This window comes from Ciconia boyciana, chromosome 21, assembly GCF_034638445.1.
Source record: "Ciconia boyciana chromosome 21, ASM3463844v1, whole genome shotgun sequence".
Classification (NCBI taxonomy): domain Eukaryota; kingdom Metazoa; phylum Chordata; class Aves; order Ciconiiformes; family Ciconiidae; genus Ciconia; species Ciconia boyciana.
The window spans coordinates 3,337,610-3,354,609 of NC_132954.1; the positions used below are offsets into that span (position 1 = coordinate 3,337,610).

The 17,000-nt window shown below is 59.4% G+C and overlaps 3 protein-coding genes, 1 long non-coding RNA gene and 5 other non-coding genes across 10 annotated transcripts; 8 read left to right on the forward strand and 1 right to left on the reverse strand.

Annotated features, from left to right (window-relative positions):
- Positions 1–209: 209 nt before the first annotated feature.
- On the forward strand, positions 210–3,030 carry LOC140662099 (uncharacterized). Of its 2 annotated transcripts, none has more exons than XR_012045978.1 (5): positions 210–458; positions 881–991; positions 1,683–1,741; positions 2,118–2,232; positions 2,687–3,030. It is a non-coding gene; the product is annotated as an uncharacterized lncRNA (long non-coding RNA). The 2 variants fall into 2 exon arrangements; XR_012045979.1 differs by having other exon boundaries at positions 2,752–3,030.
- LOC140662254 (small nucleolar RNA SNORA16B/SNORA16A family) lies at positions 539–682 on the forward strand. Its single transcript, XR_012046023.1, has one exon. It is a non-coding gene; the product is annotated as a small nucleolar RNA SNORA16B/SNORA16A family (small nucleolar RNA).
- Positions 1,445–1,575, forward strand: LOC140662255 (small nucleolar RNA SNORA44). Its single transcript, XR_012046024.1, has one exon. It is a non-coding gene; the product is annotated as a small nucleolar RNA SNORA44 (small nucleolar RNA).
- On the forward strand, positions 1,779–1,913 carry LOC140662256 (small nucleolar RNA SNORA61). The gene has a single exon (XR_012046025.1). It is a non-coding gene; the product is annotated as a small nucleolar RNA SNORA61 (small nucleolar RNA).
- LOC140662262 (small nucleolar RNA SNORD99) lies at positions 2,481–2,551 on the forward strand. Its single transcript, XR_012046031.1, has one exon. It is a non-coding gene; the product is annotated as a small nucleolar RNA SNORD99 (small nucleolar RNA).
- A 1,237-nt stretch (positions 3,031–4,267) lies between the features above and the next one.
- On the forward strand, positions 4,268–5,695 carry LOC140662111 (ras-related protein Rab-42-like). Its single transcript, XM_072885180.1, has 2 exons — positions 4,268–4,518; positions 5,281–5,695. Exons 1-2 carry the CDS (start codon positions 4,268–4,270, stop codon positions 5,693–5,695), a joined length of 666 nt encoding a protein of 221 aa, XP_072741281.1.
- Positions 5,696–6,272: 577 nt separating this feature from the next.
- On the forward strand, positions 6,273–7,775 carry LOC140661964 (ras-related protein Rab-39A-like). Its single transcript, XM_072884876.1, has 2 exons — positions 6,273–6,487; positions 7,349–7,775. The coding sequence occupies exons 1-2, from the start codon at positions 6,273–6,275 to the stop codon at positions 7,773–7,775; spliced, it is 642 nt and encodes a 213-aa protein (XP_072740977.1).
- A 1,225-nt stretch (positions 7,776–9,000) lies between these two features.
- On the reverse strand, positions 9,001–16,792 carry TAF12 (TATA-box binding protein associated factor 12). Its single transcript, XM_072884885.1, has 6 exons — positions 16,420–16,792; positions 12,817–13,068; positions 11,595–11,672; positions 11,178–11,292; positions 10,638–10,726; positions 9,001–9,466 (listed from the first exon to the last, which is right to left on the reverse strand). The coding sequence occupies exons 1-6, from the start codon at positions 16,648–16,650 to the stop codon at positions 9,431–9,433; spliced, it is 801 nt and encodes a 266-aa protein (XP_072740986.1). The 5' UTR covers positions 16,651–16,792; the 3' UTR covers positions 9,001–9,430.
- A 60-nt stretch (positions 16,793–16,852) lies between these two features.
- LOC140662260 (U11 spliceosomal RNA) lies at positions 16,853–16,981 on the forward strand. The gene has a single exon (XR_012046029.1). It is a non-coding gene; the product is annotated as a U11 spliceosomal RNA (small nuclear RNA).
- The last annotated feature ends 19 nt before the right edge of the window (positions 16,982–17,000 follow it).

The window sequence follows — 17,000 nt, forward strand, 5'->3', positions numbered from 1 at the left end:
CCTTGCTGCTTGGGGGTGGGATGTCCCCTGCCTTCCCTGCAGCTCTCGGGGGAGGGGGGCGTTTGTCCTTTGGGGAATGGCCCGGCCTGGCATGGCGGGGGGGCTGTGGCGGCGCGAACTACAACTCCCAGAAGGCTCTGCGGGAGGGCCCGGCCCCAGCAGCCAATCAGCGCCCGCGCTGCCGCCCTATAAAAGGCCACCGCGGGGTGCCTTCCGCCTCTCTGTGATGGCGGCTGCGGCGGGGATGGGGGCCTGCGGCGCGGGGACAATCCGCCGCCATCCGCCCTCCCCCGGGGCTCTCCCGCCGCATCGACGCCCCGCGGGCTCCGCGCCCGGGCGGCGGCGCTTCGGAGCGCTCCGATGGGCTGTGAAGGGCTCCGATGGGCCTTGCTCCCTCCATCCCTCCCTCTCTCCCAGACGGGGCCCGGCGTGCGGGGAAGATGGCGGGGCCGCCGTGGGTGAGTGGCCTCCGCAGCGGGCTGGATTAAAAACCCACCCTGGGAGAGGCGGCTGCTGGGCGGAGGAGCCCTGCAGGCCTGCCCGGCCCTATCGAAGCTGCATCTGTCTCGGTGCCGTGGCAGATGCAGTCAAAAAGGAGCCGAGAGCGAGGGGTTTTCCTCGACGGTCGCCGCGCAGTTTGAGCCTCCGTAACTGTCCGGCAACATTTCGGGAAAATACACGGCCCGGGGGACCCTGCCGAGCCGAGGGCGAGGGGCTGGGCCCTGGCTGGGGGCGGAGGTGGTGGCCGGGGGTGCTGTCCCTCGAAGAAAGCAGCTTCCCCAAATACCTGCTTCTGGAGTCCGAATTGGTGCGCGACGAGGTGGGAGGCGGTGGGCATCGCAGCTCTTCTGTTGCTCTAAGAGACTTTTTCTGTCTTAAGGATCTGCCTGAAGTTCAAGACTGTACTCGTCCCCAGCAGCATCCTGGCATGGAAGGTGATCCCAGGGCGCAGGGTGGCTGGTGACAGCCTCGGCTCGGCGGCGTGGGGCAGGTGAGATGTGCGATTCAGGCTCTGGAATCTCCCCTTACGCTGGGAATTCGGTTGCCTCTGGTTGCCTTCTTGCCTTTGGCCGGAGCAGCGAGCAGCAGCATTTCCTGGCCCTCTGCTACCAGATGCCGCCGGTGTGGTCCTTGTTCCCGACGCTGTGGACCCTCCGCAGGACTCGTGCGCGGGGTTCGGCCCTGCAGACGAGGATTTCCCGCTGGCGGGGCCCCTCACAAGTATCTCTCCGGTCATTAAGGGCTGCAGAATCCCCTTACTTCTTGCTCTGTTGAGATCATGTGTGGGTGGGGTAAGGGGACTTTCTCTCCCCAGCATCGCTGGGCCTGGCTAGTGGCAGAACTGGGAATCAAATCTGGTCCAAAGCCGGCAGATCACTCTGCTTTCGCTGCATCTGCCGCTCTGGAGCTGTGCTGGCTTTGCCAGGCGAGCTCGGTGGTGACTCTGCATGTTTATCCAAGAGCTGTGGCTCCGGGCAGTAGCTACAGGTCTCCAACAACATGCAAGAGCAACGGGAAGGTCTTTGACTGCGGGGCCTCTTTTGCCTGTTGCTGTCACTCGCCCCTCCTATATATTTTCAGGAATTAGGGTGTTTTTTCTTGCAAGGCGCTGGTGGTTTCTGGGTGGGGTGTGTCAGTCTGCAGCCTGCTGCTGATGTCGGGGGTGTTGCGATGTGTTCCAGGGTTTCTTGACGTTTCGGAGCGCTCTCGGCCGATGGCCTGCCTGCCAGATAGACCCGAGGTGAGAATGCACGCCCTTGTCAGAGCGCCGTAACCCGTCCCTCCAGATCCCTTTCCCATCAGATCTGAATACCGATCTTGTGGTCGAAAAAGGAGGAAAAATAAAATTCAAACTGGTCTCGGCCTCTTTGCTGCTGCAGTGCTGCTCCGAGAGGGGCCAGCTTGAAGACAGTCCGTGGTGGCCTTGCTCCTTCGGGAAGGCTGGGTGGGTGTGAGACCCCCTGGTCAAGAGAAGGGATAGGCGTTGGGCATGGAGGGCAGAGGTGCGGTGAGGGTTTGCAGGCTGGCGTTCGCTTGGGCTGGGTCTGACGTGTTGATTCCTAGTGCACCGCGGCCCGTCGACGTCAGATACTTACCCGTGGCTCTGTTTTTTTCAGGAATTACTCGCTTAGTGGAAAAGGCCGAGAGCTTACGAGCCCCTGTCCCCAGTGAAGGGATTCCCTTTGCTTTCCTTGGGGCCTGAGTCGTGGGGAAGCTGTGGCATGGAGCCACGTGAGTGTCCTCTGTGGGCAACTGCCAGATGGTTGGTGTTTCGTGGGTGGGATCTTGCCAGTCCCAGAGGACAAGGGACAGTTCAAGCTGACTGTGCCTGTGCTGGAAGTGGCCGGTCCTTAATCTGGGCTTTGCAGGTGGGAGCGATTGACTTAATCAGTAAGGTTTTTAATCGGGCAGGCTATTTATTATCTGGGGGGCAGAGTGCCAGTGAGATCAGTCGCACCGCGCCGGCCCTCTGAGCGCAGCCTGGTCCGTGATGACTCCTTTCTTTGGAGACTGTTGGATGAATCCTGCGGATATGGGGCTGAGGCCAGGCGTGAGCTAGCCGAAATCTCCGCACCGTGCGGGGAGAGGGAAGGCCAGGGAATTCCTTAACGCGGGTGAAATCTGAAGCAATGCCAACTCGAACTGCTCTTCATTCAGACCAGACTATTTTTTATCCCCTCTTCAGGTCTAAGTAGAGCATGGAGCTGAGATTAGCCAGGCCCTGCAGTGACAGACTTTGTTCTTTCCCAGCCCTCTCCTCCAGAAGCGGGAGCTCTGCGCGACCGGGTCCCAGATCCCAGCTCCTCCCTGAGCCGTGAGCTCCCTCGGGTGGGAACAGCTGCTCCTGTGCCCCGCTCGCCTGCGCCGCGAGGGGAGGGAACTTGTTTGGCTCTGGGTGCTGCTCAAGCTCCCGTTTAAACACCCGGCATGGCAGAGCAGTCCCTTCCGTGGAGTTTCCTCAGGAGAAGGGCTTGGGAGAGGGTCTGGATAGAAAATATTTTGAGGGTGAATAAACGCAATCACTTGAAACTCTTGCTGTGTCTCCTGTGCTCGTGTTTGGGGTGCGTTGGTCTGGGGTGGTGCCTGCCTGCCCTTACGGGGGCTGGGGAGCACGGCGTCCTGCCGGCTGCTGAGGGCGAGACTTAACTTGTGAAATCTGAGCAACTTCTTCCACCTGGGGTCACCCATCCTTCAGGGTGAGCTTTGGGGGTTCTCCCATGGCCGTGCTGGTGGGCTGGATCTCCAGGCAGCTGCTGCGCGACTGGGATGTGCTCGTGGATGTACTTTTTTTTCCTGGAAATCTGTGTGTCTGACTTCTCTGTGCAAGTTCATGCTCCTCGTAGCACTGAGTTACCGCCCGAGGGAGCTGGTGGGGAAGCCCTTAGCGCGCCAGAGCTGCCTCGATCAGGAGCCGGTCTTTTGCTTTCCCCTTCTCCGGGCACCGGAGCTCCCCCTCCCCGCACCCTCCCGGAGCTCCCCCTCGGCAGCCCGGGACGGGGGGTCCCTGGCAGCGCAGGAAAGCTGCGTGCGAAACCACGGAGGTGCGGAACGGCTCCTGCCCAGGGGAAGGCAGCGTCTTGCAACGTAGCCGGCGTCCTCCGCTGGAGCCCCGGCGACTCGAGTCGCCCATTTTCTCACGATGGAGAACAAATTGGGGGTGGAAGCAGCCCCAGAGCTCTTCGAGGAGTCCGGTCCGTTATTCCCCGTCTCTGCGCAGCCATCAGGAGGGGGAGGGCTGGGCCGTGGCAAAGGCCCTGTGCCGCTGCGGTGAGCCGGGCTGTTTGCAGAGGGCACTTTTGTCCGGGGGATGCAGAGTCGGTGCCTCTAAACCTCTTCCCTTCTCCCCGAGGGGACTTGAGAGCCCCTTTCCTGTGGAGCTCGTCCCTCTCGGCTCTCCCAGGATTTTGGCTTCCCGGGGGGCACCAGCCCCTCTGCGGCCGCGTGTTCGTACAGCCGGAGCCCGGCTGTCCCCGTCTTTGTCACCCAAACCGGGCAGCGGGACAGAGCGGGCGTGTGACAAAGCCAAACACAGAGTCCTGGGGATGGGAGGATGAGGACAGAGCCGGAGGCTTCTCCCTCCTCCCTGGGACGGTTTGTTTGTCTGCCCCGGTGACTGCCAGGCCAGAGCTGTGTCCCTGTCCCCTGCGGGGTGGGGACAAGGGTGGAGACCTGGCTCCGGCCCCGCCAGCACAGCGAAGCCCAGCAGGGTCAGCACCTGGCCAGCCTGGGGCGGGTGAACCTGGCCTCTCCGGGCATAGCCGCTGGCATGGGGACGGTGACGGGGCCCTTTGAGGACACCAACCCCGGGGGACACTACCAGTTCCGCGTCATCGTGCTGGGGGACGCGGCGGTGGGGAAGTCGTCGCTGCTGCGCTGCTTCGCGGAGGGTCCGGGCAGGGGGACGGCCACCCCCTGCCCCACCGTCGGCGTGGAGTTTTACAGCCGCACCGTCCCGCTGCCGCCCGCCGGCAAGGCCAAGCTGCAGCTCTGGGACACGGCCGGCCAGGAGCGGTTCAGGTGAGGTGGGGACGGGGACACAGCCCCCATGAGGGACCCCAGCACCCAGCTGACTCATCCCCCCCGCCCCGGGGGGGGTGTAAAGTCCCCGGCCGGGCGTGTGGGGACAGGCCGCGACGGCTCGCTGGGACGGTGACGCTTCCGGGGCCGTTGCAACCTTGTGCTGAGCTCACAGTGAAGGCAGAGCTGGTTTTGGGGGGGGCGGCCAAGGGAGCGGGGCTGGGCGCAGGTCCTGGGGTGCTGGTCCTGGGGTGCCGGTGGGCTGGGGCTGGGTGATTGCCTTCCTGATCGCATCAGGCTGGAGCCAGGAGCTCCTGGGAGCGTGGAAGAGGCTCAAATGGGGTGTGACGGGCTGACAAGGCGGGTGCTGTGGCTGGAGCAAGGGGTCCCGTGCCACCCCCATCCCTGGGAGACTTTTGGGGGCCCCAGGGTTGGCCTGGGGGTGCCCTGTTTCCGCCCAGTGCTCAGCCCCATCAGCACCCACCCATGGGTGCTGCCCCATCCCCACTGCATCCCAGGCTGGGGAGGGGGGGGGTGGAGGGACCCCCGAGCCCCTGCAAAACCCCACAGGTCTCCTCTGGAGCCCCCCGGTCTGGGGGGGGGATGCTGAACAGAAAATTGGGGTGCAGATGGTCCAGGCAGGTCTCCTCTTCCCGCTCCAGCTGGGACCCAAACAAATCCCCCGAGCCCCATCCCAGAGAAGTGGGTGCAGGGGCTGGCGGGTGCTGGGGTGCCCCCTAAACCCCCCCCCCGTGTGCCCAGGTCCATCACCAGGTCCTTCTACCGGAGCGCGGCGGGGGTGCTGCTGGTGTTCGACCTCACCAACCGGGCGTCCTTCGAGCACGTCCCCGAGTGGTACCGCGAAGCCGCCGGGGACCGGCCCCCCGCCTTCGTCCTGGTGGGACACAAGTGTGACCTGGTGGCCGAGCGAGCCGTGTCGGCGGAGGAGGCCGGGCACCTGGCCACCGCCCTGGGCATGGCCTTCGTGGAGACCTCGGCCCGCAGCAACCTCAACGTGGAGCTGGCCTTCCAGACGCTGGCGGGGGGCATCCAGCAGGCGCTGGGGCAGGGGGTCCTCGCCCCTCACCGGGGCTGCGGCGGCATCAGGCTCATCCCCAGCCAGAGCCGCCGCCGGCCCCCGGCGCAGGGGGAGCCCCGGGAGCGCTGCCGGTGCTGACGGGGACAGGGGGGGCACGGGACCCTCCACCCATGGGGATGTTTCTCTCTCCGTCCTGCAGCCCCCTGCCCTTGGGCGATGCGCGGGGCTGCGTCCCCACCCTGGCTCGGGTTTATTATTTCAAGCCTTAATTTGGGGGCTCTGAAAAAATAATACTCCCCTGCAGGAGTGTTTTTAATAAACTTGAGGGTTTTGTGCACCAAATAAAGGCTGTGCCGAGTGCCGGACCCCTGGCAGGGACACGTCGCCGTGCTCAACCCATGACATGGGGGATGCTCTGCTTTGGGGGGGGTCACTGGCAGGGTAACACCCCCCCACATCTGCATGTGGCCGTGTCACTTGATGGGCCTCGTGTCCCAGGGCCACCCCCTGGGAAAATGGGACCAGGCACCCCCCGAGTGCTTCCAGCTGGATGGATCCAAGCTAAAGGGAGGAAAGGGGCTCCGAAGGGGCCACCCAGCACCCACGGCAGAGCGGGAACGCCTCCTGGGTGGAGGAGCGGAGGCGCCTGGCGCTGCCTGCCTGTACTTGCGCCCGGCGCGGAGGCGGCGGGTCCCAGCAGACAGCGGAGGTGCCGATGGAGCCGCGGTGGCAATACCAGTTCCGGGTGATCATGCTGGGGGACTCGACGGTGGGGAAGTCCTCGCTGCTGCGGTGCTACACCGAGGGCGTCTTCCTGGATGCCATCAACCAGACGGTGGGGGTGGATTTCTACGTCCAGTTCGTGGAGCTGGAGCCGGGGCTGCGGGTGAAGCTGCAGTTCTGGGATACGGCCGGGCAGGAGCGGTTCAGGTGGGTTCGGCTCTGGCCGTGGGGTGGCGAGGGGTGATGGAGCCGGGCGTCCCCCCTGGATTTGGGGTGCTGGTGGGATCTTGTGATCCCAGCCCCGGGGAGAGCCTGGGGAGGGCTGTGTTCCCACCGGTCCCTTTGCTGGGAGAGCCCCATGGGTGAGGAACTGCGATGCACAGCACCGGGCGGGCGGCAGGAGCCCAGGGGAGCCAAAGCCAAGGGTGTTCCCGGGGAAAGGAGCCCTTGGGGTTGCCTTGTAAGCCCTTGCTCCAGCTCCAAAGGGGGGGTACGGGACACCCCACGCACCCCTCTGCCCCACCAGCTGCAGAGGGCTGGGGGAAGAGGCTGGGAGCCCGCTGGGAGCTGGGCAAAGCAGCTTCCCCAGCTCAGCTGCCAGGGGCCTTCGCACCTCACTGCCAGGGCTGCCCACCGCTGGCTGGGCTGCAGGGGACAGGAGAGCTCAAGGGGACATGGCTGCAAGGAACAGGAGAGCTCGAGGGACATGGCTGCAGGGAACAGGAGAGCTCGAGGGACATGGCTGCAGGGGACAGGAGAGCTCGAGGGACATGGCTGCAGGGGACAGGAGAGCTCCAGGACTGTGGCTCCAGGGAACGGGAGAGCTCAGGGGCTGTGGCTGCAGGGGACGGATGAACTTTGATGGCCGTGCAGGGACAGGGCTGCCTGGACCACTTGCTGATACAGCGAAAGGACGATTCTCCTCGCTCTTATGATGGCTTGGGCGCAACGTGCCGGTTGCAGGGGGCAGGACGTGGCTGGGGCTGCTCTGCAGGCAGGGGAGATGCTGCCCAAGGCGGCACAGGAGAGCCCCAGGGGCTGCTCACCCCATTTCTCTTGGCACCCCAGGTCCGTGACTCGCTCCTACTACCGCAACTCGGCTGGGGGGATGCTGCTCTTCGACCTCACCAACCGCGTGTCCTTTGAGAGCGTCCGGCAGTGGCACCGGGAGGTGACGGACACGGTCCAGCCATTCCGCATCGTCTTCTTGCTGGTGGGACACAAGAGCGACCTGGCAGGGCAGCGGCGGGTGGGCAGGAAGGAGGCAGAGAAGCTGGCAGCCTCGCTGGGGGTGCAGTACGTCGAGACCTCGGCCAAGGACGCCAGCAACGTGGTCCAGGCTTTCCAGATGCTGACGCTGGCCATCTACCAAGCACTGCAAACGGGGCAGCTGGCTCCCACCGAGGCGTGGGACGGGGTGAAGAGCAGCGTCCCACTGCCAGCGCTGCTCAAGGCTCCGGAGAAGGAAGAGAAGCGGAAGAGATGCTCGTGCTAGAGCTGGGGACACTGGCAGCCTGTCCCGGCGGGGCTGGGACACGCTGGGCTCTGCCCACCGCGACGCGCAGGAGGTGCGGCAGAGACGGAGCAGCGAGCGACTGCAAGGGCGCATTAAACACCCCCTGAGCACCTCTCTGCCTGCCCGTGTTTTCCTGGGGAAGGGGAAGCAGCCAGCGCCGAGGCTGCCCACGGGAAGGGCGAAGTCCCCAGGCAGGACGGGGCAGTGGTCTGCAGAGAGGCGGGCGTCACCCCCGTTCCTCTATTCTCTCTCCAAACCCCCTTGCTTCAAGGCTGTCCCCATCCCCCAGAGAGGAGCCGCAGGTCCTCCCGGCCCCCCACATCCCACATCAGATCCCGTGTTGAGCCAAAACCCCTTTTACTGCCCATCCCTTTCACTCGGAGCTGGTCTCCTCCAGGTTCAGGCAGGCACGGTCTGGTCTGAACTCCAGCTCCTCCCGGGTACCCCGAGCTGGAGCAGCCGGTGAACACCTCCCCGTGCCTGCGGCAGCAGCCGAGTACGGCTGCGGTGCAGGAACAGCTTCCCTCTGCCCCGAGTGCCCAGCAGACTGGCCTCACCCGAGAGGCTGCGTGCATTTATCGCGCTCCGCGGGCGCCTTAGCTGGCGCTTACATGAGAGGAGAGAGCCCCTCCTGGTTTCTGAATTACTCCAGCAAAGGCGGTTTCCCCTGGAGGTACCGGCAGCCTGGGAGGCCGAGGGCCCCAGCAGCAAGCTGGGCAGGGAGGACGGGCCCCGCTCCTGCTCCCGGGGCCACAGAAGCCTCCCTGTTGTGCAGGGGAGCTTGCAGAGCTGCCGGCTCCCTCTTCCCCGCGACAAACGGCACCCGCGGCTTCTCTGACAAAGACCGAGCAGAGCAGGCAGGAACAGGCAGGGGCATGTGGCCTTTCTTTACGTCCCAGGCAAGGAGAGAACCAGGATCGCCTTGATTTCTTGTCCTCAGTCACCGTGTCCCACTCCTAATGGTCCAAATATCCAAGCCACGGGCAAACTACTCACCCCGAGGCTGGATGTAAAGAGGGACAGCCGCCTGCCGAGCCCTACCAGCACGGCAGAGGCCGGCCAAATCCTTCCACTCCCTTTAAACCCAATCTCTTACCAGAACAGCACCACACGCCGAAACCAGGCGACGTGGAGGCTGCCCATTTCACTTGCAGTCCCTCCGCGTGCTGTCTGAAGAGCACAAGACTGTGCCATGGTTTTAGATTAATAATTTCTTTATTCATGTAAAACAAACCCAAGTATTTATATAAACACTGACATTACAAAGTACTGGAGCAGGTAGGGGCAGGAAGGAGGAAACAAAAACCTCTACAGATGCTTCTAATACTGTCCCACACAAGATCAAATGCTCTGTCCCTTGGATAATCACTGATACGATAAACCACTTTCAAGTCACAAATAAAAGTCTTTGTTTTGAGATACGTTGCGCTCTTAGGGGGAATGAGGAAGGGGGCGTAGAATGTTTTTGGCAGATCTCCTCATAAAGTCAAGATATTGCTGCACCGTTAATAAAAAATATATGCTTCTCTGTAAAGCATTAAAAAAAATATCCCATGGATGGCATCGTGGAGGCTTTAGGGGAGAGGCAGATATCCCAAAATGCACTGGCGTCTTCTCCCGGCTCTTCCCAAGGGCTATTTCTTGGTGGTTTTGCGAATCAGTGCCATTCTCTGTAACGAGAAAGAGAAAAATGTGGGAAGGTGAGTGTCTCAGACAAGGTTACTGCAAAACAACCTGCAGCCATGCAGGAACAAGGTATCTCGGGTTCTCTCAGGACACTGCCTGACTTGTTTCCACACAGGTCTGTCGAGTCCGTTTGCATCTTAATGTGATCCCGAGCTGGAGCCAGAGGAAAAGAAAGCGTCTGTGCTCCTCTCCTCGACACCCGGGGCTGGCAAGTAAAACACCGACGCTAGTGAGGGGCAGTGGGAATAAACAGTGCAGGGGGTCAAACCCCACTCCAAGGCCTCCTCTCTCTCTGCCCAGCCGCTGCTGCGGGAGCTTCAGGAGGGGAGATGCAATATCATCCCTGAATCCAACGGCTCCTGCAGGGCGGCTCCTCCCCGGCTCTGACCGTACGCTTAAAAAAGCCATGGCCCAGTTCAGTTAAAGCAAAATTAAGGGGAAAAAAAACCCAGAGCTGCTCAGCTCCAATCTACAGCCGAAATCCCAGGACAACGATGTGCTCTCCGAAGACCATCCCGGGCCTTCAGGCTTTTTGCAGCTTTTAAATTCTTAGGGCGGTGAGCGGCCTGGAGCCCCGACCCTTACACACAGACACAGGAGGTGCCGTACACTGCTCACAAAATACTCGAGTGCAGCATCGGGCTGCAGACGTAAAACGGCCCCAGGAACTCGAGGCACAGCCTGTCAACGAGCCCTGCGGTTCACCTGGAACATCCAGACCCCTGGAGCGGTTCGAGGGGCTACGCCAGGGGCTAACCCCCAGGCCTGGGCATGGATTTTCAACTGAACCAGAGGAGTCAGCAGCGTGCTTTCAGTCCCTTCTGCACAAAGACGGAGCACAAGATCTGCAAGGGGGCAGCTGACAAGTCACTGTCTGCAGCTCTCAGCTGTTTTTTAACCCTTCCGAGCTGGGCTGCCCTTCAGGCGGCGAGTACTGCTGCTTCTCTTGGGGCACAGCCAGCACCGCACCACCACAGAGGAGCCAGAGCAACCTCAGTCCTCTCTGCACAAGCAGGTGAGGAGACTCTGGAAGTTATTTCAAGTCCAAACCATTTGGAAGAGGCTACAAGTTCACATCATGCCAGGAGTCCAAGACCACCCTCTCCATATCAGGCTTGTACCACGTGATTCTCCATGTTACTGAGGGCTCCTTACCTGTTTGTGAGCTTCTGTAGTGCAGGCTTTTTTGTAGGGCCTGATTTCTTCAGAACCAAAGCCCGGGATCCACATGTTCCACTGACGCTCTAGAAGAGAGAGCACAGGTCAGCGCGCTCTACCCCAACCGCCCGCCGCAAGAGCGGCCTCGTCATCACGAACATACCGGCAGCGCGCCCGCCTGGAGCCAGTGCTAGAGACGTGCTGGTGATCCGCATACCAGCTATAAAAGCTTCACAAAAGCAGAGCAGCGGAGGGCTGCGCAGCATTAAACATGGTAAAGACACAGTCCCTGTGCTAGGGACCTTCCAGCACAGGCTGACGGACAGCTACAAACCGCACAACTGCAAAATCTGGAGAGGGGATGGTTAGGGGCAGACACCCCGTGTTCATCCCCTGATTATTAGGGCATTATTAAGTAGCAACGAATCTGTAGCTACTCACAGGTTTCCACCCCAACATCTCAGCCATGCCCTGACTTCAGGGCAGCGTCCAGCTCTCAGCTGAGGGGAAAAAAAAAAATTTAAAAAAATCACTCACCAAGATGCAACTGGACGTCTTTCACTTCCAGGGTGTTTGACTTGCGATGCCGTGCAAGCTGGCAGGCAGCCGTCACCACGCTCTCTATGAAATCATCGGCGATCTGCAACAGCATCTGTGGCAGAACAAGGACAACAACCGGTCTTATCAGTACTGAGCAGCTGAAATCATGCGGAGAGCATGAAAATGAACCTGCAGAAGCTAGTATTTCAAAGGCGTTTGCTACAATTGCTGTTTTAAAACCCTTGTCGACACTGGGACGCAGGAACAGACACGGACGGGTGAAGGCTGCAGCAAGCATGAGAATACAGCAGCGTTATGTGAACCAACCCTCCCTGCCTTGGACAAAGGGCCACTGGTCCATGAAAGATCCCAGATTAGCGCTTTCTGCAGCCCCTGACATGGGTTGGTACCTACTTCCTCCACATCTTCATCCAGCTGCTCGTTCGGATCCACCTCACGCACCAGGTCCTGCAATTTCTTCTTGGTTAAAACCTGAGCGTGGGGGAGAAGAGGAACGATTTACTGCCCTACTTCAGCAAAGCAGCTGCCCACCCGCACAGCCACAAAAGACCTCCTCTCTCACTACCCCCGAGGCCCAAGTCACACGTGTTGACACAGCGTATCAGTTCAGGAATGGCAGAGATAAGAAACATCAGGTGTTAAGGAGTCCTTTTCAAGCACCAGCGTTGCTCTGAACAGAAAGTGGAATGCAGCAGGCCAGGATAAATAAGTTTCCTGCACTAAAACGCCACTGCCTGAAGCAAGGCTGCTGGCAAGAGGGGGCAAAGGCAAAACTAGAAGTCTTAAGAGGCAGACAAGTGCAAGCAGCGTATCAGTGACTAAATTTGTGCTCAGGAAGTATTCCTGTGGCTCTAGCGCTTATCAGCTTTAGTGTTTCAAATGGAAAACAGAGAGATATGCGAGTGCTGGGCTATTCTAGGGCAGAAGGCAGCACCCTCTCAGCCCACACATGGCAGGGAGCAGATATTTCACTGCGGCTGAACAACAGCAGGACACTTAGTCTTGTAGGATACGGATGAAAGCTATCAGCACTGATCTGTCAGCCTGGTCAGATGAACCAGACACAGGTGGGAAATTCCTGCCCTTCCTGGTTCCCGTACACCAACGGTGGAACCGCCGCGCCTGTGTTTGTGTCGGGGGACTAGTACGCTTCCCGGAGAGGTCACGGTGCCAGGGAAGCCGGCAGAGAGATCAGGGTGCATTCCTGGAGCACGTGCTGGGCAGCAGCATATTTTACACACCTCAAAGACTCCACACCACAAGAAGCAAACACACAAGTCAGCAGCTCCTGGCAGCGGTGTTGCCTCTCGCACCACCCCAGTAAGATGGAAGCTACAAACCTGCACTTTTTCTCCCATCTAAAAAGAATTTCCCAATCGCACCCCCAATATACATTTTCCTGAGACCAAAAAAACCTCTACACCTACAGCATCCATACCCCATCCAGCCTGAAAGTGCTGGGGAGGGAAGAAAGACATGAAGATGTTTTCTCACCCTGTAACTGATACTTTAATAGACATTAAGTTTTTGCCAGTAGTTTAAGGAGGGAGAGGAATTAAGCCACAGGCAGGTCTGAGCATCTCCCCCGCTGTCCTGAAGTCGGGGATGAAATTACCTGGTTGCTTTCGGGACTGAGCCGTCCTCCTCCGCTGGGCGTCCCCGGCATCTTTGCCACGGTGGTGCTGTTGGCCATGGAGCTCTGCGGGGGAGTGCTGGCTGGTTCTGGCTTTATCGAGGAGAAGTTGGAGAGGTTGATCAAGGTAGAAGGGCCAAACTGGTTCATAATCTGTTGGGCTTTAGCTTTTAGATCATAAAGCTTATCTAGGTCCTGCTTCTTCTTGGGGTTGTGGGGACCCAAACCAATCAACTGGAAAAGAAAACGAAAGCCACAGTTAGCGAACAGAGAAGGAATTCAACGGGGCGATCACGTCTTTCTCCAGAGTAAACCGCAGTGTCCTGACAGGGTCCAGAGGTTTACAGAAGATCGGGTCTCTCTGGACACAGCAAGAAGGGAGGAGCAATGTTTAGAAGAAGAGAAAACATTCCCTGGTATATGGAATATGAAGTTTGCCACGAGAAGCACAGCGGCCGCACGCAGCACACTGCCAAGAGGCAGCAGCTCCGCGGTGGCACTGACCCGCCGGCTCGTTCCTCGGGCTGAATCCCACGTGCGCGTCCAGCCCTCGCCCTCCGGTCAGGGCCCTGCTGACCACATTTCACTTGGACCGCAAGCAGCTTCGAGGAAGAGACCACGTGAAGAAGATTTAACTAAAGGACACGGCTTGCTCTCCTGCAGCAGCAATGCAGGGGAACAGCAGGCGCAGCGTTTGAGTCTTCATCTCCACACTCCATGGGCCCGAGAAGAAGAGAGGGTTCAAGCTCCCTGGGGTGTCTGCCGTAGGGTGGAGGTCTCGTTTTCGACACCACCACACCTCAAGTCTGACCCGCAGCGATCCCTCGGTGTGGGCTTGACAACATAAGGTTCGTTTTCGGTTCTGAGAGCACAAGTCTCGGTACTCAGAGGTAACGTGACCGAGAAACACATGCGCACACCCACACCTTTGATTTGTTCTTCCCACACCGGGCAACCGACAGCCACGGTAAATGAAGTCAGATTTACTGAGCTGTTAACGGTGAACCAGAAGTGGGTTGCGGCAGCTTAACGTTACTCAGATCTTCCAGGTTCACCCTTCGGTGCCTGAAGTTATTCAGGTTATTGGGCACTGAGCTAACACACAGACTGACTGCCAGCTACTATATTTCATGGCTGGAAGGCTCTAAAATCCAGGCTCAACGAAGCTCTGCTCTGTCCTCACCGCTCCGTGAAAGGAAACTCGTCCAAACCCTGGGCCTTCCACCCCCGCAAGTGGTGTGGGCAGCAGCGACAGGTCTGTCACGTGAAACGAGCATTTAACGAACAGTTTGATGTAAAAGTCCCTCGCGCAGCGGCCGCAGCAGCTGCTGTTGGGCCCAGAGAAGGGTGAGAAGCAGTCGCTGAGAGCGGATGCCTTTTCTGAAAAGCCCATGCGTTTCAGGGTGAACTTACTTACAAGAGAAGAAGAGAGTTTGTTTAAACAGCTTTACAGCACATTCGCATACAAAGCGATGAAGGGAGTGTCTGCTACCTGAGCTACAAACAGACAGTTTCCCCTCATCAGGGCAAGCTTTGTTAGTTTGGATTAATTCATACCAAAACACAAACCAGAAATCACGCAGGAGTACTTAGAAGCGGCTGCTTTAGTGCTTCATTCCAAGGCACACTCATGCACTGCTGCACCTACAGACACGGAGCCCTTTTAGGAGAATTTATATCCAAGACAGACTTCTGTAGCACTCACAGCAAATTCCTAGCTCAATTTTAACTAATTAACTAATAGAAAACCATTACATTCACACCCTAAAATCCCTCAGATGACATTTCTGGACGAGGAGCTCAGCACAAGTTCAGGAGGGACTTCGGTGTGCTAGTCTTGGTTTTAGCTTAGGCTGATCTCAGGCTGCTCACCCCCATGCCTCAGTTTACAAAGCGACAAAGCAGGAATTCTTACCCACCATGCAGGGGAGAAAGCGCCAAAATCCTTGGGCAGAAGGCACTTTATTCACATAAAGTCGTTTTGTTCATTTATTTGCGGATCTTATCGCACCCTTTGCGTGCCGTTAAGATCACCAAACACAAAACTATCGGGATGCGCAGGTTCCCAGGACAAATCCCGCATGCTGGCCCCGCGGCAAGCCCCAGCGCGTTACTTACAGCTATCTGAGTGTCTAGATCTTTAATTACATCAGCAACCGCTGTGGGGCCAGCGAACGGAGAGGCCATTTTCCAAAGCCTTCCCAGTCCATCAGCAGTCAGCGTTAACCTACTCTCGCTTCCTCCTCTCTTCCAGATAACTCTCATTCCTACAGGAACACCAGATATTTTTCGTATCACCCATGCTATCATAAGATCGCGAGAGGCAACGGTTTCACGCAAGAGAGCACGCGTTGTCCTTACTACGGCACGAGAGGGTTTATCTATCGGAAGATATTACACAATCGTGAGCAGTACGTGAGCGTACGCTGCTGCGGAAGACGAGGCATCTCCCAGGATCCTGAAGAGGGAGCAGAAATTTGGCCAAATTCCATTTTTCTGTCAGAAAACAGAGTACCTTGGTATCTGCCGCCAACAGCAACGTGCAGGTGAGCCCCGGCCTCCGCAACGGCAGCTTCCCTCTGCGGCAGGAATAACTCTGGTGGCCGCAATTAGCACCACTGACCCGCTGTAACTCACTGGCATTGACAGCACAGGGTTACAGCTGTAATTAAAGTCTACCTTAAAGCCAAACAAACCTTCGGCGCATTCCCTGGAGCGCTCGGGGGGTTCCCACTTCCATTAAGACATAACGATTTTCACCAAATATTTAAACAGTTTTGCAAAGGATCGTCCGGCCTGGGTGTCTCTTTATTGTTAATAGAGAAAACTGGGAAAGATCTTGGGTTTTGCTTTAGTTATTATAAACGTGAGACAAAGTCCTCCCCTATGCTGCGAGAGGAAGCATCTGTTACAAGCATTTATCCATTAGGTGCGCTAGCTAAAAGAGAAAGAATAAGAAAGTCTTTTTTTCCCCCCTGGATGTGTTTTGAGATGCTGAAGGGTAACTCAAACCTCCCTCCTCCTCGCCGCAGAGCTTCCAGCTTCCCGTTGTACCCCTGCAGCACCGACACCCGGCATCTGGGGAGGCAACAGCTCCACGTACACCGCGCTCAGAGCTCTTCTTCCAGCATCTTCCCAGGCACCCGCTTAAAGAGGTCACTGGCCCCACGACTGCCCACGGGGAACGCCGTTACGGGACCGAACCAAACCTCCCCGCGCAAAACGTTTCCGCAGGCTGCCAGGGAGCCGCGGCCAAAGCCGTCGGGAAGAGCCAAGGTCACCGACAACCGCCCGGAGCCGACGCGGCCCCACACCGGGCCGGGCCCCGCCTGGCAGGGCTGCGGGGGTCGCCCCGCAGGCCCCGGGACCCCGCGCCCCGGCTGCTGACCACCACACGGGCGGGGGTTTGAACACCGGCCCCGGGCCCGGCCCCTCCCGGGGAGCGGCGGGGCACGGCCTGCCGCGCCCACCCCCGGGCTCCCGCCCGGGCCCCTCCGTATTTTAGGCTGTAAAAGCCGGTGTAAAACAGCCGGAGCCTCCCGGCACTGGGGAAGGACCCCCCCAGCGCTCCCCGCCGTCCCGTACCTCCCCATGACCCGCGGGCGGACCGAGGCACCGCCGCCGGCTGCGCTCCCTCCGCCGCGCACCCGGAGCCCTTCCGGGGGCACCGCCCGCCACCACCCGGAAACGCTTCACAGCGCCGCCAATCGGACGAGAGCCTGGCTGCGCATGCGCGTCACCGCGCCCGCCAAAGGCGCCCCTCCTCGACTCAGGCTCGGCGGGGAGGAGTCCCAGCATGCCCCGCGCGATTTGCATATCTCTAGAAGCAGCGAGGCGGAGAAATGGCGTTTTTTGGGGGAAAAAAACGCAGAATAGCTGGAAAGAGTGGTGAAGCTTGTGGAGAAAGAGAGAAGGATCAGGGATCCGGGCGCTGTTCTTTCCGTGGGACGCAGGGCTCGCCGTGACATAGGTGGTAGCCTGGCGCTTTCCGGTGCGAGCGGGGCGGCGGCGCAGCCTTAAAAAGGGCTTCTGCCGTGCGTGGCACGGGGGGGCCGCGCGGCCGCCCTCGCGGAATCGACATCAAGAGATTTCGGAAGCACAATTTTTGAGGTGGGGGTAGCCGGTAACCGCTTGTTCCGGCGCCCCGGGCAGCGTCAATGGCAGAG

What these genes read in the sequence shown, in the direction of transcription:
- TAF12 (XM_072884885.1), bottom strand. Translation starts at nt 16,650, where the DNA reads ATGCAAATCGCGCGGGGCATGCTGGGACTCCTCCCCGCCGAGCCTGAG. An exon ending in CGCCCGCGGGTCATGGGGAG is followed by an intron (nt 13,069 to 16,419) that starts GTACGGGACGGC and finishes TTTCTTTTCCAG; the next exon opens with TTGATTGGTTTGGGTCCCCA. An exon ending in TGGATGAAGATGTGGAGGAA is followed by an intron (nt 11,293 to 11,594) that starts GTAGGTACCAAC and finishes GTTCTGCCACAG; the next exon opens with ATGCTGTTGCAGATCGCCGA.
- LOC140661964 (XM_072884876.1), top strand. Translation starts at nt 6,273, where the DNA reads ATGGAGCCGCGGTGGCAATACCAGTTCCGGGTGATCATGCTGGGGGAC. An exon ending in GCCGGGCAGGAGCGGTTCAG is followed by an intron (nt 6,488 to 7,348) that starts GTGGGTTCGGCT and finishes TTGGCACCCCAG; the next exon opens with GTCCGTGACTCGCTCCTACT.
- LOC140662111 (XM_072885180.1), top strand. Translation starts at nt 4,268, where the DNA reads ATGGGGACGGTGACGGGGCCCTTTGAGGACACCAACCCCGGGGGACAC. An exon ending in GCCGGCCAGGAGCGGTTCAG is followed by an intron (nt 4,519 to 5,280) that starts GTGAGGTGGGGA and finishes CCGTGTGCCCAG; the next exon opens with GTCCATCACCAGGTCCTTCT.